The 23349-nt window shown below is 52.7% G+C and overlaps 1 protein-coding gene across 10 annotated transcripts in view; it reads left to right on the forward strand.

Annotated features, from left to right (window-relative positions):
* Window positions 1–6603, forward strand: part of Lingo1 (leucine rich repeat and Ig domain containing 1) — a 189420-nt gene extending 182817 nt beyond the window's left edge. For all 10 annotated transcript variants that reach the window (XM_075965821.1, XM_075965823.1, XM_075965822.1 and 7 more), the window contains one exon: window positions 3722–6603. In XM_075965821.1, coding sequence (XP_075821936.1) covers window positions 3734–5578 — 1845 coding nt within the window. In that variant the 5' untranslated portion in view covers window positions 3722–3733 and the 3' untranslated portion in view covers window positions 5579–6603. The remainder of the gene's footprint in view (window positions 1–3721) is intronic.
* The last annotated feature ends 16746 nt before the right edge of the window (window positions 6604–23349 follow it).

A 23349-nucleotide genomic window follows, 5' to 3' on the forward strand; every position in this document is an offset into this window, starting at 1 on the left:
TGCCCAGGGCAGCCATCAGGCTGCTGCAGAGAACTGCAGATGGCCAGTGTCAGGCAGCACTGAGCCAGGCCATGCCTATCCCCGGACATGAGGGCAGGTATGGGTGGTGCTGACAACCCAACCATCCCTACTGCAGACAGTTCAGAGTTCAACTTGAACTACACTGATGGCTCAGCTGCCTCCCCAGCCCTGCTTCGGGGAGGACTCAGGCCACCGCAGGGTCTGGGCATCATGCCCTGGGCACTACTGTCCTCTGCCTGCCACCTGCCTGTCTTTGAGCTTTATTTTCTTTGTATTTATTGTTCCAATTTTGAATTCTTGCCCTCATGAGAAGCCCTTGAGGTGGGCAAGGATTCGAATTAAAACACTGATTAAAAAGCATAAAGCACCCTGAAAAATACAGGAGCAGCCTTAGACTGCCAGAGCCTGGTGGTGAGCAGCCTGGTTGACCCTCTCAAGACATGGCCCCCCACCCGATATGTTATACTGCCAAGGACCCCGTGGGGGTGTAAGCCTAGGAGCCTCTGCCCAACATGCTCAGCTGTCTGTTATGCTGGTATGGACAGGCATCCTAGCCTCTCAGGGCTTTAGTTTCCCTACCTTTCAGGACAGCCAGCCACCTGTAAAAGACAGAACGAAGGGCTGGGGAGATAGCTCAGACTGTAAAATGCTTGACACACAAACATAAGGACCTGAGATTAGATCTCCGGCACTCACATAAAATGTCAAGTACAGAGATGTTCACCCATAGTCCCAGTGCTGGGGAAGTAGAGGCAGAGATCCCTAGAGGTTGTCGGTCAGCCAGTCTAGCTAAACTAGTGAGCTCCCCACTCAGTGAGAGGTGTTGTGTCATAAACTATGGTGAAAAGTGACAGAGGAGGACATCTGATGTTGACCCCTGGCCTCCACTTGTTTGTGCACATATGAACATGCACACACACACACACACGTGCTCACACAGTAGTAGAACAAGACAATTCAGAGGATGTGTACATGGGAGTTCTCCTGACCTCATGGTACATGGTCACTGCTCTGTGGCAAACTGCCTGGCTTGGGGCAGTAGCTCTATAGGGCAAGGCTGCCCAACTGCCTGGCTTGGGGCGGTAGCTCTATAGGGCAAGCCTGCCCAACTGCCTGGCTTGGGGCGGGAGCTCTATAGGGTAAGCCTGCCTAACTTTCCCACCAACATTTTCACAGACCCCGGGTTTCATTGTTCAGTGGGCCTGCACCAAGGTCAGCCCCGACAGAGGGTCGTCCACTACCTATAACAACTCCATCTTGACCACATGTTGCCTCCCACAGAATGTTCACCCGTGAGTGTTCTTGAGCCCTTCCCTATAGCAGGTGAGACAGATGGAGCTGGGACGGTGGCAGTGTGACCCAGAGTTGCCTATACATCACATGGTGGCCGGAGAGCATGTTTCTCTTTGCTCGGCTGCTGGATGCTCTCCCGGCTGCTGGATGCTCTCCTCTGTTCTTTTTGTTGTTGTTGTTTGTTTGTTTGTTTTGTTTTTCGAGACAGGGTTTCTCTGTGGTTTTGGAGCCTGTCCTGGAACTAGCTCTTGTAGACCAGGCTGGTCTCGAACTCACAGAGATCCGCCTGCCTCTGCCTCCCGAGTGCTGGGATTAAAGGCATGCGCCACCACCGCCCGGCTCTCCTCTGTTCTTAATGCAGGACATTTATGGCACTGTCCCCAGCTGACTCCCATTCCTCTCTTCTTGTCATCCTCTTGTGCCTTAACTTTTCACTCAGTTGGCCCAGCGGCCATTAGAATGAGGTGTACCACGCAGCAGTCACATGTTGGTGCAAGGAAGAATCAAGTGTGTCTGCATTGTAGGCAAGTGATGCCTCAGGGAGGACTTCATGGGGGGGAGGTGGTCTTTGGGGTAGAAGGCTGACAAGGCAGCTGGGACAGTTCTCCAAAAGGAGACTGCTTAGAGGCAGGGTGTGCAGGACAAAGTAGATACAGCTGTGTGGCTGTGGGGCAAGGAGGTGGGTGGATGCTGTACACATAGATGCTGTGCACATGTGTAAGAGGGCTTGTCAACTGGGGTCCTTATGCCTCCCTTCTCTCTTCAGCCTCCTCTAGCAGCTCCCAGGCTAGCCCAGGCCCGAGACGGGTGCTAAAAGTCCTACTCGCTTCCTGAAGTCCCTAGCCTCACACCCACACCAGCCCCAGCTTCTGGCCCAATTACTTATTGATCGCCCGTCAGGATGTTTGCTTTTCTGGTGGGTCACTGGAGCGTATGTGACTGTGGAAAATGGTCCTGTGGGGGCAGGGCAGGGAGATGCTCAGACACAGAAGAATCTGGAGAGAGAATGAGGGGGGAGGAAGGGGGAGGGTGACAAAACCCTTGGGGATAACAAAACTGTGCAGATTCCATAGCATGTCAGTGACACCATGAGTTCTCGCTGGTTAATCAGTCACTTAGTCGATCAACAGCCAGGAAATACCTGTCAGTTCCTGAAGACCAGCAGAGCATTTGAAAGCGTGTGGAGCCAGAGCTTCTGGTCCAGATTGGTCCCTGCTACTGGTTGAGTGCTAGTCACAGTCTCTCAGAGCCTCAGTTGCCTTAATGGATGACAATTATGATAAATTGTGGCTTGAAGGCAGAGGCTGTGTCAATGGGGTAGGGGAGAGCCCAAAGTGGGCACAGATGGGACTCCCAAGCCTGGCCTCCCCATCTTGCAGTAGGCACCACAGGGCCATGGGTATAGGGCTGAATTGCAGCAGTTCAGCCCAGCTGCGCCAGAGGCCAGGTGATGAGCACTATAGCATTTTCATCCCACTGGCAGCAGAAGGATGCAGTGGGCCGCTGCTTTGGTACATCCTTGAAGCCCTCTTGGCTCCTCCCTATCCCATCTCCAGGCCAGTTCCTACAGAGCGAGTAGAAGGCAAGGCAGGCAGTACCAGGATCGGGAGAGGTATGCAGGGCTCACTCCATCTGCAGCCTCCCAACCCATTCAGCATGTCTTAGGATCTAGCTTTAACCAGCCTTGTATGCACAGTACTACAGTACAGGCATAAGACTGCCTATCCTGGTCTTAGCGGTCAGACCAGTAACTGGAGGAGCCTGGTGGTGGGATAGGACTTCTGAAGGGGCAGTCTAGAAAGAATGGCAGGGTTAAGGTCAGGATGCAGAAAACACTCCTGCCCTGGGTTGAGTTAGCTGATCCTATCAGGGATCTACCCTTGTAGAAGAGGTGGTCCAGGGCTTACAGGACCCAGGTGAGATCTTCAGGTGCAGAGGCTTCCTGGCTGGGTCCTGGCTTCTGGATGGCACCCCATCCTGGAACATGTTTGGTACCTTTTACAGGTACCCAGGGTTTGTAGACCACCTGGGACTCAGTGGCAGAGTTGGGTGGAATGTATCATGGTATCTACCATGGTAGAGTGCCCAGCAGCCTCAGGAGCCCTTGGCCTGTGGGCTGGCTCCTTTTGTGCTCTCCCATCCCCTTCAGGGCTATTCCCAGGAACCTGGCCTTGAGTCCTTTGAGCCTCCGTGAGTCTGGGTGGCTCACCAAGACTGACTATCACTGATAAGGCCCAGGGTGAGCTGAGACTCAGGACATGCCGAGAGTAAACTGTCTGCGATCCCTAAAGAAGATGGCATTGCCCCTCATGTGCAACCTTCCCACTTGGGATGGGGGTGAGGTGGGGTCCAGCCAAGTACTGCCTGCTCACTGCTGCCTCTGTCCTCTGCTTGCTTCCTGCTGCAGGTGAGCGAGAGGATGCTGGCGGGGGGCATGAGAAGCATGCCCAGCCCCCTCCTGGCCTGCTGGCAGCCCATCCTCCTGCTGGTACTGGGCTCTGTGCTGTCAGGTTCTGCCACGGGCTGCCCGCCCCGCTGCGAGTGCTCAGCACAGGACCGAGCGGTGCTCTGCCACCGAAAGCGCTTTGTGGCAGTGCCCGAGGGCATCCCCACCGAGACTCGTCTGCTGGACCTGGGCAAAAACCGCATCAAGACGCTCAACCAGGACGAGTTTGCCAGCTTCCCACACCTGGAGGAACTGGAACTCAATGAGAACATCGTGAGCGCCGTGGAACCCGGCGCCTTCAACAACCTCTTCAACCTTCGGACGCTGGGGCTGCGTAGCAACCGCCTGAAGCTCATCCCGTTGGGTGTCTTCACCGGCCTCAGCAACCTGACCAAGCTGGACATCAGTGAAAACAAGATTGTCATCCTGCTGGACTACATGTTCCAAGACCTATACAACCTCAAGTCACTGGAGGTCGGTGACAATGACCTCGTCTACATCTCCCATCGAGCTTTCAGTGGCCTCAACAGCCTGGAGCAGCTGACTCTGGAGAAATGCAATCTGACCTCCATCCCCACCGAGGCGCTTTCCCACCTGCATGGCCTCATCGTCCTGCGGCTACGACATCTCAACATCAACGCCATCAGGGACTACTCCTTCAAAAGGCTGTATCGACTCAAGGTCTTGGAGATCTCCCACTGGCCCTACCTGGACACCATGACCCCCAACTGCCTCTACGGCCTCAACCTGACATCCCTGTCCATCACACACTGCAACCTGACCGCCGTGCCCTATCTGGCCGTTCGCCATCTGGTCTATCTCCGCTTCCTCAATCTTTCCTACAACCCCATTGGTACTATCGAGGGCTCCATGCTGCATGAGCTGCTGCGGTTGCAGGAGATCCAGCTGGTGGGTGGGCAGCTGGCTGTGGTGGAGCCCTATGCCTTTCGTGGGCTCAACTACCTACGTGTGCTCAATGTCTCTGGCAACCAGCTGACCACCCTGGAGGAGTCTGCCTTCCACTCGGTGGGCAACCTGGAGACACTCATCCTGGACTCCAACCCCCTGGCCTGTGACTGCCGGCTGCTGTGGGTCTTCCGGCGCCGCTGGCGGCTCAACTTCAACAGGCAGCAACCCACCTGCGCCACACCCGAGTTCGTCCAGGGCAAGGAGTTCAAGGACTTTCCAGATGTTCTCCTACCCAACTACTTCACCTGCCGCCGGGCTCACATCCGGGACCGCAAGGCGCAGCAGGTGTTTGTAGATGAGGGCCACACGGTGCAGTTTGTGTGCCGAGCGGATGGTGACCCTCCACCGGCCATCCTTTGGCTCTCACCCCGCAAGCACTTGGTCTCAGCTAAGAGCAATGGACGACTCACAGTCTTCCCTGATGGCACGCTGGAGGTGCGCTACGCCCAGGTACAGGACAACGGCACGTACCTGTGCATCGCAGCCAATGCTGGCGGCAACGACTCCATGCCCGCCCACCTGCATGTGCGCAGCTACTCGCCCGACTGGCCCCATCAACCCAACAAGACGTTCGCCTTCATCTCCAACCAGCCAGGCGAGGGAGAGGCCAACAGCACCCGCGCCACCGTGCCTTTCCCCTTCGACATCAAGACGCTCATCATTGCCACCACCATGGGCTTCATCTCCTTCCTGGGCGTTGTCCTCTTCTGCCTGGTGCTGCTGTTTCTCTGGAGCCGGGGCAAAGGCAACACAAAGCACAACATCGAAATTGAGTATGTGCCCCGGAAATCGGACGCAGGCATCAGCTCGGCCGATGCACCCCGCAAGTTCAACATGAAGATGATATAATGACGGGGCGGGATTGGGGCACAGGGACCCCCCCGGGGGAACACTGGGCAAGGAAGGAGCAGGGCTGCTGCCCACTCACTCCCAGGCCTTCCCACCTCCTTCCTGCCCTCCTCCCCCTCCCCCTCCCCTCCCCCGTGCCCCTGCTGCCTCGCCAGCCCTCATCACCTGCCCTCCTTCTACCAGGACTTCAGAAGGCCAGGCCTGAGGACCCCACCTACACAGGGGCCAGAGTTGACAGACGAATCCAAAGTCGATGAACCGACACGCGGCAGAGTCAATACAATTTAAAAAAAAAGTTACAAACTTCCTCTGTAACTTGGGTTTCAATAATTATGGATTTTTATGAAAACTTGAAATAATAAAAAGAAAAAACTATTTCCTATAGCTAGTCGGAATGCAAACTTTTGACGTCCTGATGGCCCCCAGGGCCTTCTTCCAACTCAGTTTCTTGTTTTCTCTTCCTCCTCCTCTTCCTCCTTTCTCTTCTCTTCCCCCGTGGGGAGGGATCACTCAGGAAAACAGGGAAGGAGATTCCAGCCCCACCCTCTGGCCCACTCTGCTAGGTGCCATTTGGAGCCATGGGTGGCAGCTCAGCTACAGGACCCAGCTCCAGCTGGCTTTTCACAGGAAGTAGGGGAGGGGACAGGACTGCCTAGTGTGGGTGGGGCTTGTCTGCTGGCTGCCAGGCTGCACTGCCAAGGGGAGGTGGGGGGGCCAGGCTCGGGTGTGGCTGAAACTGGGACGGGCTGGGGTCCTCCTGTGGGAACAGCACAGTCAGTGGAAAGAGTCAGGAGCCAGAGGCAGGCCCGAGTCCTCTCCTCTGGTCCCAGCTCTGCTGCTCACTGTTGTGTGACTCAAGCAGGTCACTGGCCCTCTCTGGGCCTCAGTCTCCACATCTGTACAAAAGGGAACATTATCCCTGCCCTGCCTACCTCACAGGGCTGTTGTGAGGAACTGATGAGATGATGTATGTGAACCACTTTGTAACCTGTAAAGCGCTGTGCACATGTGTGTGGGTGACTGCTCTCATTATGGTCATTATTCTCTCACCGTGGTTTGGGATCCCCATGGGGTCAGGGCTGGGGGAGGGGGGCAGCTCCTTGTAGGACACTGGCTGGGCTGGTAGGTTCTTCTACCTCTGCCCAGGAGGTCCCCAGACAGAAGCCAGCTTTGGCCTGGACGGGCATCGATATTGAGAGGGCCAGCTCTAAGTCTTACATCCACTACTATTTGATGACTATCTGCTGCTTCCTGTGCAGAGTCCTCAGGGTAGACGGCCATTCTGCGGCAGTCTGGAGACAGCCTGTCACCCAGCGCCGTCCGTCCTCCCACTAGGCATCCCTGGGCCTATCCTGGGCTTGACAGGGAGCGCTTGAATTTGGGTCTTGGACCCAACTGCCCATGAGCTGGCGAGAACCAGGAGAGCCAGACAAAACCTGGACCATACTGTTCAAACCAAATCAGCCTGGAGAGTGTTGCCCTGGGCAACAGTGGTTGTCACTTTCCTTAAAAGAATCCATGGGCCCTTCTGCAAAGCTACCTGCAGCTCGGTCCGCAGACCCAGCACTCACTACGTCTTGTGTTTGGGCAGGGAGGACATCTGGCCTCTCTACTCCAAGTTGGTGCTTTCTCCTACGGACAGCTTCTGCTCAGCCCTATGTGGGTCCAGGGTTTCCTGTCTCCCCTCCATCCTCTGGCCTTAGCTATAGCAGCGCAGAGACCAAGGGGCACAGAGAGCAATAGGGAGTTCAGTCCTTAGCATCAAGAAACTGCCAGAATGCAGCTCATCCAAATGGGCTCCCACCTCCAAGCCAAGACCTGGGAGTGAGCAGCGTGTCTGGTGAGAGAGCCTGAAATGAGCCCTCAGTCAGTCTGTCCATCCGTCCGTCTGTCCTTCCTTCATTTCTCAGGCCACTGCCATGGCTCTGCTCCCAGCTCAGCTGATACCTAAGGCTACAGCCAGCCTTGCCACAGCCTGCTCTCCCAACCACTGCCCAGGACTGCCCTGGTTCTGGACAAGGCTTGAGGCCTCTGGTGACCTCCTTTAGGGCTCGGTGGAGATCCCTAGAGGAAGCAGATGGGTAGTTATAAGTTTCTGAGGTCCGAGGTCAGGTCTGTGTTCACGTTCCAATTGTCAGGATTATCCTTCAAGCCTCAATTCCTCACCTGCCTCTGCCTCCTGAGTGCTGGGTTAAACGTGTGTGCCATGCCTAGCCTTGATCTCACTGCTTTTGCTGGTGAGGAGGATTAAATCCTTCTTGTGCACATACAGAGGATGAAGACCAGGATGCCAGTTACTTAGCTGAAGCCAGTCAGCCTCCGAGTGACAGTACCGGGGTCTGCTTCCAGACTTCTCAGCCTGGCACAGGGCTTCTCAGCCATGCAGAGACAAGAGAACTCAGTGGGAAACCAGAGAGGCTGGGGTTAATGCAGGGTCCTTAGCGAGGAAATGGTCTGCATCCAAGAGGCTAGTCATGTTGCAGGATGCTTCAAGACCCTGGCAGGCCTGTCATCTCCAGAGAGGGATCAGCGCCCAGGCTCTCTGCTGCCCAGTCTGGAGGCTGAGCTAGTACACCCTCTGTCCTCTCCAAGAGGCTCATATGGAATTGTCACATGATCTCTGGGGTGCCGCAGGTGCTGCTAAACGGGGCCAAGGCGCTAATTTACTCCTAGCTACCGGGACAGAAACGGTTCCCATGGAAACGCAGGGACTTGGGGAAATTCTTAGGTTGCTATCAGGTTGGGAAGAGTCAGTCTGGGAGAGGAGTGCCCAGGGTCATAGGACAGGGCTGGCTGTCTGGAAGCTAGGAAGCTGGTGGGTCTCAGCACAGCCTCTTTTCACTGTGAAAAGTGTCGTCTGTGGAAGAGGGCACTCTTCTACATCACTGTCTATGCCTTGCTACGGCTCAAGGGGGCATCCTGAGATGCCTGACTGGGGAGTCTACTTCTCTGTGCAGTCTCTGGAAGGGAACAGGAACAGTGAAGACCCCCACCAAGGATGCACAGGGACTGGCCTGGAACCTGAACCTACAGGCAGAGAGAACCAAAGACTTTCTGGCCCGCGACACCCTATCATAATTCTGGGGTCCTGAACTGCACCTGTGACCCTGCGGGGGTGTCTTACCATCTCAGATGTGGCAGGGGGCTGCACCCAGCTAACCTTCTTACCTGGGACTAAGGGAAGAAGTGGTAGGAAGCTCCTGGGGTAGAGAGGACAAGATCTGGAATCCTGAGTGTCCACCCATTTTCCAGGGGACAGAACCAAAACCAGTCCCAGGAGCAGGGCATGACAGAGACAAAGATGGTGGGACCAGCTTCACAAAGCAAATAAACTGGGCCAAGCTGATACGGAGGGGGTAAGCCCTAGATGGAGCAGCAAGCACCTTCTATTTTCCCCTGATATGTCAGATGAGGCTCAGAGAGGGAGAGTAACCCACCAGAGTCACACAGCAGAGGCAGGTGGATCACAGGCTTTAAAGTCAGACATCACCACTGAGACCCCTGTATAATACCGGGTTGAGAATCCTATTTTTAGGGTACCTGAGAATATTAAAGATCATATATAATTTGGGAAACACTGATGATTGCCGTCATTAGCCTGATGGGCAAGCAGGGGAATGGTGGCTGAACCCAGGAGCTGGAATATCAGGGACTTTATAGGACGTGGTGGGGTCAGTTAGAAGTCAAGCCTGGTCATCCCCTCCACGTGGCTCCTGGAGACCAAACTATGAGGGGAGTAGGAACAGACATGGCCACCAGTCTCCCTGCTTAGGACGGAACAGCCATAAAGGCCCTAAAGGACAGGGTCACACGTGTAAGTACCTATGACAAGGGGCTACAGACAACCGACATCAGAGTCCCTGGGGGAACTTCTGTTACTAGCTGGCCAAGAGGCTTTGAGACTTTTCAGGCCTGATGCCGGGGTTCCTGTGCCACAAGAGGAGGATAGAGGCCGGGATGTAGCTCAGGTGGCAGAGTGCTTATATAACATGCACAAGGCCGCGGGTTCGATCCCTGGTGAAACTGTGGTGCTATACACCTGTAATCCCAGGAGTATAGGCTGGGGGGGTCTAGAGTTCAAGGCCAGCTTGGAGTGAGGGGAGAAAAAAACCCACAAAACCAAGGACAGCACAGACACACAAGGGAGTAAGCACCCTCCTGTGATAACAGCCCATACAAGATGGAAAGTCACTTCCTGACTCCATCTGCTCTTAGAAAACCCCCAGCTCCAGCCTCCTTCCTAGTATGACTTATTGGCAGCTCTTATCTCTCCATTCATAATCCCAAAGGAAATTAATCCGATTGGTCACCTACCAGCCAATACCTTGCCTGCCTCAGAGTAAGGTGCTTGTCTCTTATCCAATCAGCTGTGGCTAAGGAGATGCAGAGGCCAAATTTGGGTAAAGAAGTCACAGAAGGGCTAAGGGGTTGGGGGAGAATTTCCTTTTTCTACACTGCTACCCCCAAAACTTAGTGGTTTGAAGCTACAAGCATGTATTGGTATCCCCCTTCTGGAACTAGGGCAGAGTTTGGGGAGGACAGCAGCCTATCTCTGCCCTGAGGGACATCTACCAGGGATACTTGACTGGAGCTAAAAGACCCAAGGTGGCTTCTGACCATGTCGATCACCTTATCAAGGGAACTTGGAAAGACTGGGGACAACTGGCTTCTGTTTCCACAGGGTCCACCCGAGACTAGCAGAACATCTTCTTGGAGGCCCGGCTCTACCACAGTGTAGCAGAAGTCACCAAGTATCTTGAAGCCTGGGCCAGAATGTTCCGCATGGACATCTGGACTCTTTCTGTTGCCTAGGTGTGTCACAGGCTCCTCGGCTTCAAGGGGAGAGGGTCTAGTGTGACAGGAGGAGCTGCATACTCATACTAGACGACAAGCAAGACCTGAAGGGTGCTGCAGACAGCTTGGAAGTTGCCCTCGACAGGAGCATCTCTAGTCTTTGTCCTTGGAGGATGCATTTGTGGATACAGGCCTCTAGAGGTTGCTCAGGAGTGGGGGTCTCCAAGAGTGATGACTGCAGGGACCATAGAGAGCTGAGACTCGCTGGCGGGTACAATGTCCTTTCTGTGGCAGGCGGCAGTAGAGGCAGGGGCAGTAATCCTGGCAGCCACAGTTTAACAAGGGTGATGTGGGAACTAGGCTACAAGTCCCCTCCTTTAATCCCGCTCCGAAGAGGTTCTAACATATTCCCTTTCAGAGGTAGAAAGGATGCCTAGGCCCAGCTCAAGGTAGGTCTGAAAGCCAGGACTCATTTTGAACCACTCCCAGTTCATGCTTCTCATCCATGAAGCGGGCACAGCTACACCACCTCCATCTCTCTTCCATGGATGAATGAGGTGTTGGTGGCAAACATGCTATGGTGTGAACACTCATGCTCAATATCTGTACCAGTTGATTCTTCGAGGCCACCTGGCACCTCTGCAGCACATAGAACTTTGATCAGAATACAGGACATAGGTTTAGCAGCTGCTCCAAAGGCCTGGCAATCTGGCCTTAGCATCTGCTAGGAGATGGGGACACAGTGACCGTGCAAGGCAGTCCTAGGTGGCCAGAGCTCTCCCCGGGAGTTTGCCTGCTCAGCCTACAAAGGGATTTATGGCCTCTTGTTATGACATAGCTGTATCCCTAACCCTGGCTGTTACTATGCCAGGGAAGGTTGGGGAGACCTCTGCAGACACAGAAACTGGGGCTGCCCCTGCACAATCTCAGACTCTCTCTTCCCCCATAGGAGTCCAGCCTCCGCACCCATCAGGGACACCAGCAGGGACCAAAACCTGGTTCTCTCCATCAGCTCCGTCCTTGTTCCCCAGCCCCTCTGTACTGTAGGGACACCTGTTGGGAACAATAGGAAGAAGACAAATGAAGGGAAGGTCAGGCAGGAGTTGGGAGGGGGTCCTCTCTGTGATCTTCTCTTGTCCACACAGGCCTAGGGTTCATCAGCCCTGATGTGGTGGTCGGCCTGTTTTGACAATGAGAAACCAAAGTCTCAGAGGGGCCCAGACATGGCCTAGGGCTGCAGCATGGTACCGTGATGTTTCAGAAAGCAGGAACCACTCAGCCTTCCCACTGTGTGGATGAGGTGCAGGGAGGGAAGTGACAGGGCCAAGGTCACAAAATGTCAAGGTCACAAGGTGTCATTCAGCAGTAGCCCCTGCACTGGTTCAAGTTGAACCAGCAAGTGGCCACAAGGAGGCCAACTCCACAGCCCTCAGAAAACTTCCCCACAAGACACACAAGGTCAGGCAGGTGGGGGGAGGGGACATCTGGAGGCCCTGACTTTGTACCGACTGGCAGACATTTACATAGCTCGTTAAAAAAAATATGGTGTCGTAAAGAGAGACATGGGCACAGTAAAGCTTGGCCTCCATTACCTGCCAGCTCCGCAGCCTCATAAGGGACACTCCAAGGACACAAGGAATAAAGCCGGGTGGAAACGAAGCTGCATCCACAGCAGCACCCAGTGCTGGAGGGCAGAGCAGGCCAGGCGTCTCTTCTGCGCACTGTCCGTGGCCCAGCACTAGAAGTGGACATGCTTTATGATGGGGTGACCTTTTACAAGTTCCTAAACATCTCTGAACCTATCTTTCCCAAGAGCCTGAGAGATGCCAACACCATCTGGGCCTTCTACCCCTCTCCAGCTTCCTCCCTGACTTCAGCGAGATCCCCTCACACTCAAGTCTGACCTGCCCAGGACGGCAGAAGCAACAATTACAACCTTGCCAATAGACTCACTACGCCTGGCCCATAAATCCTCATCTGCAGGATGACATGCTACCTTGACAGCCACCTGGAGCAACAGGGGGTCTGTAGCCCCTCCACCTGCCCCAGCCCTGGTGGCCTTTATGGCCTCTTTGCTGCTCAGTGCAAAGTCCCCAGAGACCTACAGTTCATGCAAACAGCCCCTCACAAACCCATTCTGGCATTGTTCTCCTCCAAGACCTACTAATCACCTACCACCTGGAATGATTCCTACCCTTTGGCCTCCCCTTCCCGGTAGAGCTGAGGTGGGGAACAGATGAGCTCACTTGTGAGAAGTAGCTAGGGTCTTCTGGGCACTGCCAAGTGCAGGTAGAGCCCCAGCAGGGAGAAGGGAGGGTATCAGGCCCTACAGCCAGAGCCAGGGCTGGGAACTGGCTGGCCAAGAGCCACACAGCTATTGCCTTTCTTGTATGGGGCAGCTGGAAAGGGACAGACACTGCAAGGCTGGTGGGTCCCTGCAGTCAGCCAGGCAGAAAGGACTCCTAGGGTGTGGGTTGGATGACTGGGTGAACTGTGAACTGTCCTATATTGAGGACGTGAGCAAGATGGGCTCCCAGGCCTCAGCTGGGCCCCACCAAAGCAGCTTTCCCAGAATACTTGTTGGGGAGTTCATGAGGGGTCTCACTTGGGGACTGCATGCGCAGCTAGCTATGAAGTCCAGAGTCCCACCAGCAGTGGCTGGTTAGGGTATAGTAACCATTCATGCAGAGAGCAGAGTGGGGGGACAGTGGATCAAAATCAGGTACCAGATTTTCAAATGGTCCCAGACCCTCAGCTCCAAGTCCCCTGGCTTAAAATGAAAACCTACTTGAATGCTTTGTCCTTGCTCTTGAGATCTCCCTGTGTTAGAGAGAATCTTCCGTCCTGTTGACACTTGGTATTTCTGTGGAGAGAAGAACAGGTAAACTGAGGCAGGATGTTTGATAGAGCGTTGTCTGGGTAACGGGGTGCTGTAGTGCATGACTGAGCACAAGAGTGACATATTTCACAGTTTAAGGAGGGAAGCACTGGGGCAGAGTTCAGAGTATGCACACACACATACCCCACACCAACAAGCACACACGCACAACTAGGAACTCACGTCTGTACAGTCTCCCATTCTCCCTGACAGGACAGCAGATTACAGCCACACAAAGTCACACACACACACACAAGGCCAAACAACGTTTGCATATATGGTAGCCTTAGCCTGGAGCCTCCTCATTCTCAGAGCCTGGGACAACCAATGAGTGCACTCTGAGCACTGTCTCCTAGGCAACCAACCTGCGCTGTGTGACTATGCTTGGAGGGGCTAGGGAAGGGGCATGGCCATGGAAATCCTATGCATATACTGCCTTTTGGACCTGCGTGCCTTGGCCCTCATTCTTAAAAGGTTGGGAGGCTGAGGGCTGAAATTTTAAAGGTGGCTCAGGAGCCCTCAGGTGAGAATGACACATGATGGTGCTGATCCCTCTGGATGGGCTTGGGACAGACAGGTGAGTATCCTAGCCAGAGAAACCCTGGCCCCCAACTCTCTCCTGACTATATATACTTGTATGCTCTCTCTCTCTCTCTCTCTCTCTCTCTCTCTCTCTCTCTCTCTCTCTCTCTCTCTCTCTCACACACACACACACACACACACACACACACACGCACACACACATTTACACACACAGTTTCTATGTCAAACTTCAGTTCATGGTCTAGGCCCATCCATAAATGAATCCCCTAATTTGGGATCTGCTAACATGGGGACCAGGTGAGACCAGACCTCGAGTTTTTGATCCACTGAAACACAGCATATCAGGAAGTTGGGCTGAATGTAGGGGCTTAAGAGCACAGGGTGTGCAGCCAAGAGAGCTGGGTCCAAATCTTGGCTCTGCCACCAGCCAGCTGTGTGACTGTGGCAAGCTGCCCATTCAGCTTGTGAGGAGTGAATTAGATCGTGCCTTCGAGGCCCTTAGAGCTGGGTTTGGCACAGAATAAGTGGCCAATAAATGTTTGCCCCTACTGTTATGATCCGCGCAAGTTCCCACAGCTTTCGGTGCCCAGTCTTTTCTCACAATGTCCAGAACAACCACGGACCACTAAAGCAAGAGCCGCCTAGGCACACGAGGAGAGTCTGTCCCTGCCACAGTCAGAGCTCCTCCACCACCAGGTGCCCTACCCCCCAAAAGAGATTTGTCCCATTGGGGTGAAATTAGCCGTCCTGGTTGTCATTTTCCTGTTGAGTGGACAAGCATGCATGGTCTCCTTTACATTAAAAGCAAGCCTGGTTTCCAGCAGGCTCCTAGGCCAGGCTCTGCTAGCACATCCTCTATTTCATGACCCATTGCCTCCAGCTCTAGGAAGACTCACCTCCTCCTGCCAGAAGGGGAAGTTGTTCCCCACCTAAGGAGCACTGGCTGTCAGGTGAGGCCTTAGACCCTCCCATTCCACGTAAAATCTGGATTTGTACACCCGCCCACGACAGTGTATGCCTATATGCATCCTGGATGGTCCACTGTGTCGGGTACTAGCACAACCCAGCTGTCATTCTTGTGTGACCTGGTTAGTCTCCCCTCTGGGTTTTCCCCGTCTAGAAAGTGGAGTGTTGCTTGCTCTGGAACAGTTCCTTCCTCCTTCCCACCCCACTGGGTCCCTACTTCCACCAGTTACAGAGAAGCACTGGGGGTATTAGGAAGGATACACTAAGCAGAGTCCTTACCCTTGGGGGGGCAGGAGGAACAGCCAGTGTGTACTATTTGTGCTACTATGTGTACTACGGTCCTGTAGCGCCTGAACTACGTGTACTATGGTACTATGCCTGTAGCATACCGCCTGCAAGGGCCTGGAGATTGATACACACACATACACATGACAGAGACATGGGTCATCCTTGAATTCCTAAAGAATGCCAACTTTATTGTGTTCCAGGGCAGCTTATATAGTGCCTTCCCTGACCAATGGCCACACCCTAGCTCTCGGGATCCTTCAGCTGCAAGCCACCAGAACCCCCCTGCCATCAGGAACTCCTGAGGGTCTTGTGCTCAGAGCAGCTGCAAGCACAGGAAAACAAGTTGTTTTGCTCAGAGCAGCTGCAAGCATAGCAAGTTGTTTACTTGTTGTTTTGAGGTGTGGAGGAAAGGGCTAGAATGAGGATTGTTAGGATTAGAGCTAGAACTCCGCCTGATTTGTTAGGGATAGATCAAAGTATGGCATAGGCAAAGAGAAAATATCATTCTGGTTTAATGTGGGGTGGGGTGTTGAGTGGATTTGCTGGGGTGTAATTATCAGGGTCTCCGAGAATATCTGGGAAAAATAAAGCCAAAATTATGAGAGCAATTAATAGGAGGAGGGTGAGGCAAGGGGGTCACAGGAGATTCAGGGTCTGGGGGTCCACAGTCCCCAACACCAGTGGCCCATGGGAAACATTGAAAATTGTAGGGAGAGGGCTGGGGAAAGAGATCATTTGGTAAAGTGCTTTCTAGGCAATCATGAAAACCTGACTTTCATCACCAGAACCCGCAAAAACAAAACACCCTAAAGCAATGACACACTTGTAACCCGTACAGTGGAAGCAGAGACAGATTAGTACCTAGCCTAATCAGTGAGACTCAAGCCAATGAGCACACGGTCTTGGAAAAACAAGGTGATGAATGGATCCTGAGAAATGACATTCAAAAGTTGACCTCTGACCTACACACACACACACACATACACAAGCATTGTTAAGGGAGATATGAGTACCAAACATTGTGAGAAATCACACAAGACAGGCTAGGAGCAGCTTGAGGGTCACAAAGCACTCTGTGGCCTGTCCATTTCCCAGTGATTGGAACCACAATCAATCAAAGGGACCATAACTCTCCCATCCTGAGCATCTTGCACATTGACTGTACCCCACCTTTTTCCTAGATTGCTGCTCTGCTGCTGCCTTCCAGGGACACAGGCCTAAAGGCATCCCCTCAATGGTCGGTCCCCCATCCCGGCTCTGGGGGATAGGCAAGCAGCAGCCCCCCACTCCTGTATCACAGCAGGACCTGCCCTCAGCACTGCTTTACATAATTGGCTTCTGGTGAGATCAGTTGGAAGTGATTTGGCACATCAGCTTAAGCCTCTGCTCGGCTCTAATCTGCAGGCACCCTGAGGCACATTACCGCTCTTCTCAGCAAAATAAAAAAAGGAACGAAGATCATGGCTCCCCCTTATGAGTCTGTTGGCAAACTTGGATACCGCGTCCAGGAAGAGAACCAGGCTTGAGAGATGTGCCCAGTAGGTGCCAGCTGCTGTCCTACAGTAGGCCCTTCAGGAAATGAGTAAGAGCCCCAGGCCGCTCTGTGTGTTCACTACCAGGCCGTCTGTGTTCTCATACTACTCCTAGAACAGCAGCCTGTCTGCAGCAGTCTCTGTCTGGGGGTGGAACAGAGGCTCACAGAAGCCTAGTCCAGTCTAGCCAGCGGGGACAGGAAGGTGCTTCCTCTCCTTCACCTTGGCTCAGCTTGTGACTGCACAGAGCTCAAGTCACCTGTCCTTCTCTGCAGAGCAGCCCTGTCAGGGCATGCATGACTGAACCTGTTACCCTGAGACAGCAGCCTCAGCTTCCCCAGCCCCTGGGGAAAACTCATCAGCTTCTGTGTTTAGCTGTAGATTCCCAACGGGAGCTGTCAGGACAGGATTAGGTCCAATCAGCCAGGACGGGACCAGGAGGCAGTGAAGGCTTCCTCTTCTGGGCTGTGAAAAGGATAAAGTCTTGAAGCAGAAATGCAGGTGGGATGGAAATGATTCCATCTGCGCCCCCATCCATGGCTGGGCTCTAGCTGCCCAGCAGAGTCACAGGTAGCTTTAAACAGATTTGAACACCCTTGACTCCTGCCTGGACCACGGGCGGCTCAACAGCTCCCCAGGTGTTTGGAATGTGCAGACAATGTTGAAGGCCAGTGCTAGCCAGTCCTCTGGTCTCGTTCAGGCCACTCTCATTGCCTAAATCAGTGTTACTCAGGCAGCCCTAGAACATACGGTAAGAAGAGATTTCCCAGGCCAGGCCCACCTACAGGATCAGGATACATGCAGAGGACCTTTCCCACCATATCAGCAGACTGTGCCTGCCATTCTATCACAGAGGGAAGTCAGTCCAACCCGTGCGGCAGAGGAGGGGTTTGAGCACATCACTGTACATCTGTCAGCAATAGAGGCCACTTAGTTCTCTCTGGTTCTCCTCTTGGCCTGATCCCACCCCATCCCCATTCCCATGCTGGGGAAACAGACCGGACAGCTCGTATTCTGTCTGGTCACAAGGCCTCAGTTTTGTGCGGGGTGAGTGGGAACTGCAATCTGATAGGACCCCCTGCCCTAGTCATGCCCGGTCTATGAGAGGGCACCTGACCCACACCGTCCTGGCCATTGAGAACCAGCATCTGCCTTAACCACATGCCGCTGACCAGAACCCTTCCCTGGGATGTTTGAATCTGGTTTTGTCAAGAGGGAGGCTGGGGAAGGTGTGTGAGTGACGAGTCCTGCCACCACCCTGCAGACCCTGGAGGAGCAGCGGCCAGCAAGGGGATATCCCCACAAGAAACGGAACACTGGTTCCATTTCCCTCTGTGGTCCCGCAGCCTGCCTCCCAGTGGTTTCAATGCTGTAGCACCCAGCGAATTCCTGACTGTTACCGTAGATACAGCATGGGCAAGAGGCCTCTTCATCCTTCCCAAATAACGCAGTTTCTTGTTCCTTTGCTCACAGTCAGACTCTGTCCCAGGGCCACTGTCCTTGGATGAACATAGATTACAATGAAATGTTAAGAAGCAGGATTGCAGAAAGACCTGCCAGGCTTTGGAGCCAGCAAGACAGCTGGGTGAATCAATACACTCACTTGCTGAGAAAGCATTCAGTCCCGGAACCCGTGTAAAGTCGGAAGAAGACAACCGACTCTTACAAAGTCCTCTGACTGTTATGCCCAGATCACGGGGACCCCCAAAGGCCACCACGGAGACCAAGTCCCGTGTGTGAAAACAAAGAGCCTTTATTCAAGTTTGAACTTGGACTCTGTGTGTTCAATGCGTTGGTACGAGCGCAGAGCCTCGAACTCAGTTGGGGTGGGGTTTTTAATCATAGCAGAGGTTGGGGTGAGGGGTTTCTAAAGTTCAGGACCCCCTGATTGGCTGACATTTGTCTAGGCATGTCTTGGTGAAAGGGGGTGGCTAGGCACTGGGCTAAGGAACATCAGGTGATCCTATATAATGGCTGGAACATTAGGTACTGTCCCCTTGAATCACTCATTCCTGCGTGGTCTCAGTTTGTGATAGTTCTTGGAACGAGGTGTTGCCTCAGAGTAGTCTGAAACTCAGGACTCTATTGAACTTGTCATGACTAGGCCCTGGACTGGCCTCCACGCCCACTGTGGCATATGCCACCTCCTTCAACAACAACAACAAAATAATAGTTTGTGGTGGTTTGTTGTTGTTGTTGTTGTCGTCATTGTTTGGTGGCCTTGACTAGCCTGGGATTCTCTTTGTAGACCAGGCTGGCCTTGAACTCAGAGATCTGCCTGCCTCTGCCTTCTCAGTGCCGAGATTAAAGGTGCACGTGCCCCCACACCCAACAATACACATTTTAAAAAACCAACCTCGTAAATCTCCAGTCTTTCCTCTCCCAGTCTGGAAAGCACTGGAGTTGGGGAGGGATCTCCTGGGAGCCGGCTCTGGACTCTGTTACCTTGGTACAGTTCCCCTCGTCTCCAGACACCTCAGTTTCAACTCCCACCTTCTAACCAAAAATAAGTTCCCTAGTTTTGAAGTCTTATAAGATACATTCTGATTGGCTGAATTGAGTCAGGTGACATCAATCCAGCCCAATCCGCTAAGACTAGAGGTTCATGGAGAACTAGATGACCCTACCTGGCTGGGGAAGAATGTAAAGTTGATCTGCAGGGCCAGAAGTTCCCCGTGCTTCCACCGTTCCACCCTCACACCCCAGGGAGAAGGGCCCACGCTATCCACTAGAGCCTGACACCATTATAGGACATACGTCCCCGAAGCCCTGTTTCTCCCTGAGCGCTGACTCCCAGCGAGTTAGGAAGAGCAGAGATCTCAGCCAGGGATTAATTTGGTTTTGCCAGTGGGGCCGAGTGGCTGCTGAGGAACAGGCAGAGGTGACCCTCACCCTCAGACACCAGCTGTAGGCCTGATCTGCATCCTGTCCAGATATTTCCAGTAAATAAACATTGACGCTTTTGATATCATGTTAATTTCACAGGCGGCTGCCCTGCTGACAGTTTCCACACTCTGCCAGCGCCTCTTGTCAGCTTTATGCTCACAGGCAGACAGCAGCCCGCTCACAGGCCACCCCACATACAGACAGAAAAACAAATGCCAGCCTTGATGCTGGGCATGGCGGCACAGGCCTATAATCTCAGCACTCAGGAAGACGAGGCAGGAGTATTGCTGTGTGTTTGAAGTCAGCTTAGAGTAAGAGTTAAAACTGTCTCAAATATTAAAAAAGAAGAGGAGGAAGAGGAGGAGGAAAAGGAAAGAAAACAAGACACTCAAAACTGGTGAAGCAATGAGCACCACGGCACCCAGGCTGTGGAAAAGCAACCCTGTGTAGGGACTCTGACATCTCCAGGGGGCACGGATCAGGCTACCAGGCTTGGTAGTGTGGTCTTGGTTGTCTTTCTACTTTGGGGGGCCTTGGTTTTTACATCTGTGAAATGGGATTAATATTTTAACACTTCTCGGGACTACACCCAAGAGCCCAGGCATCTCCTGGCTCTTAAAACCTCTGTAAGCAACCTAGAAAATGCACTAAAGTGATCTGGCTTTGGCGTCTACACAGCCCTAGGAGGTGGTTCAAGTAGAGACTTGGTACCACGATGCTGATGGAAAAGCTGAGGCTTCCTGAAGACGGTGATTGGTTCAGTGCCACAACCAGAAACAGGAGCAGAACCAAGGCAGGGCAGGGTCCTCCTCCTGTCCCTTCGGCACTGTTGGCTTCGTAACCAGGACCACATGGCCAAAGGAGCGGCAGGGTGGGACTCCCTATCTTGTCCTAAGCCTAACTCAGCCAACCCATGGGCATTATTTGTTTCGGGTTTGTGTGTGTGTGTGTGTGTGTATGCATAGTCATGCGGTCTCATACTTATGAATGAATTATTCCATCCAGGTTGAGCTTGAGACCATGTCTGGCTAGCATCTGTTTTTGGTACATTCAGACCCTCACAGTCAGCTAGGGTTCTCGGGCTTCCCCCTAACCTCTCCTGATGCTGCCTTACTCATGACAACAATTAGAGATGGGAATTGAAAGGCAGGCAACCCTGAAAAAGACTGAAGTGTCCACAGTGACCACACTTCAATCACCAACCCCATGAACAGAGTCCAAACGGATGCCTGAAGGCTCTGCAGTCTAGGGGTGGTGACAGGGGCAGGGACAATACCTCAGCCTCAGATCCTGTCCAGGGAGGCTCAGATGACCAGCTCCTGTGGGGGCAGGGCTCCCAGGCGCCTGCATACCAGCTCACACCCACACACTCCTGGCGCCTGCTCCAGCTCAATAAAGACTCGTTAATGGACTAAAGTGAGTTAGCATCATTAACACTGTTATCCAAGGCTGGCCGTGGCTGCCCCAGAGGTTCGGATTCAGCTCTCAGTCTGTGGAGCTTGAGCAAGACCTTCCCTCCCCTGAGCCACAGGTCTCTCGCTCAAAATCAAAGTATAATCCTTCCCACACCCAAGGGTTTCCAATCACTCGGCCAGCGTTATTCCCCACTCCTGAGTCCAGCATTCAAATCCTCCCCAGCCCACTCCCTCGCCTGCTGCCCCCACAGATGCCCACCTCTGCAGGAGGATTCTGAGTTTCAGGTGCCGTTCTGTCTCCGACCCTTTCGTCTGTGTTCTGCTCTGTATAGAATCTCTCCCTGCCCTGTGGACACTCAGGCTTCCCTGAAAGCATGGCTTTCCCAAGCACGGCTGGGAGAGTGAGGCTCCGTGGCAGAGTGCTTGCCTAAATGCTGCTTCTGACCCATCTCTATTTTTTTAAAAAAAAAAAAAGACATCATCTCCTGTAACATAGACTGGTCTCAAGCTATGTATAGCTGAGGATGATCTTGCATTTCTGATCCCCTGCTTTTACCTCCAGAGTGTAGAAACATACCACCATGCATGGCTTAGACACCGCTGGAGATCAAACACAGGGCTACTTGTATGCTAGGCAAGCGCTCTATCAATTACAATAGCCCCCAGCTATATTTATGTTGGGCAAATAGCTTGGGTAGATCTCTATCAGTGATTTTAAAAATTGTGCTTTTGAGATAGCTCCGCATATAAAGATGCTTGCCACCCAGCCAGAAGATCTGAGTTCAATCCCGGAGACCCACTTGGTAGAAGGAGAGAACGAACTACCAAAGCTTGTCTTCTGACCTACACACACACACACACACACACACACACACACACACACACACACACCATGCCATATACATACCCCACCCCCAAACACAGAATGAATAAATAAAGTATAAAACTTTTTAAAGTGTTCAAGTCACCTCCTCCAGAGATTCCCCTAAACCCTTCCCCCAGCCAAGCTGGGTGGTCTCCTTTATTATACCATCTGCAGGAACCACCTAATAGGTTTTCTGTACCCTGATAATAAGGTTCTACACCAACATAGAAAGCCAGATCAAGCCGAACTAAAACATGAAAGATCAGGTTTATTCTGAGCAAAGCAACTCTCAGGTGACTCCTCCAGCCCCCAGAGACCAAGGCAGGGGAAAGGGCAGGAGAAAAAAATCACATGGCCAATCTAAAGGAGGGAGCTTAAATACATGGGGTGATGACATGTTCACCACAAGCTGCGTTTGTAGCCAATTTTATTTTAGGCGGGGACTAGGCAGCTAGCAACTTCAGGGGGCAGCCGCCATAACTGCCAGGAATGTGGAACTGGACTTTTTGGTGTTTTGTTTTGTTTTTTTAAGAGGGTGGGGTTTGGAGAGTGAGAAATGGGGCTGAGCTGGAGATTCCAGCCAAACATCACAACCTTCTTGGGAATATGGGTGCACATTCAAATCTGGTTACTTATTGGCAAGGTACGATGTGAGAGGAGGAGTTGGGAGTTGGTGTGCTCACGTTCAGCCAGAGGTGTGGGTAAAGGAGCATTCGGTTAACTGCCATCCTGGAGACCTCAGGAGTCTGTTTCTTGAGGAGGCAGAGAAGGCAAGTTGCTGATAGAAAAAAAATAGATTATTAACACCAGCCTATGAATGGGGCTAGCCATGAGATGTGCTCTGGTTATACTGAGGAAGCTCTTCAGACAGTTTGTGGAGTGACTTGAGATTAATTTCCCACCAGGCCAGATTCCTTGATACAGTAGCAGCCCTCTTTCCCCAGGAACATGCAGGTGTATCAGATTTACACTTAGTGTCTTAGCAAAGGCTATGGATTTGGGGTCAAAGGTATGGACATTTTTTCTATGTCCAGAGAGCCTGGTTTTAGCTGATGAAACTCACCTCTAAGTCTATACTTAGAAGACAACCAGAGGAAATTTAAAATCTGAGCCTGTGACTGAACTGTAAGGAGTCAGTGCTCCATCAGTTTATCAGAACCCCACGTATCAATGCTAAACACTGAACCTCTGAAATTCCAGTGGAACAATACAGAAAGAGGACCGAAGTCCAAAACATCTTCACGTACCTTAAACTGTCTCCTGTGTTCCTTTAGTGGGAAGTTACATCTGAAACCATTTATCCTTTACTATGAAGCCTGTGAGCAAGGCAAAGCTGTCTGTATTTTTAATAAGAAACTTAACTAATGAACTCCCAAAGTGGTTGTAGACTTGGGAGTCAGGGGGAGAGGAACTGCTGAAGCTGTCGGTACCCTGGTCATCAAACACCATCAGCTCTGAGAAGGGTAAGTTTCCCCTGAGTAAGCAGAAGTGAAACAGCTTCCAAATCTATTTAAAATGGCAGGGATATACTGGCTGCCTAGACCGTCACCCCAGGTTCCCCCATGGTCGTTGGGGGCAGAGGTCCCAGGGCAGTGTCAGTCTTT

This window comes from Microtus pennsylvanicus, chromosome 3 (genome assembly GCF_037038515.1).
Source record: "Microtus pennsylvanicus isolate mMicPen1 chromosome 3, mMicPen1.hap1, whole genome shotgun sequence".
Classification (NCBI taxonomy): domain Eukaryota; kingdom Metazoa; phylum Chordata; class Mammalia; order Rodentia; family Cricetidae; genus Microtus; species Microtus pennsylvanicus.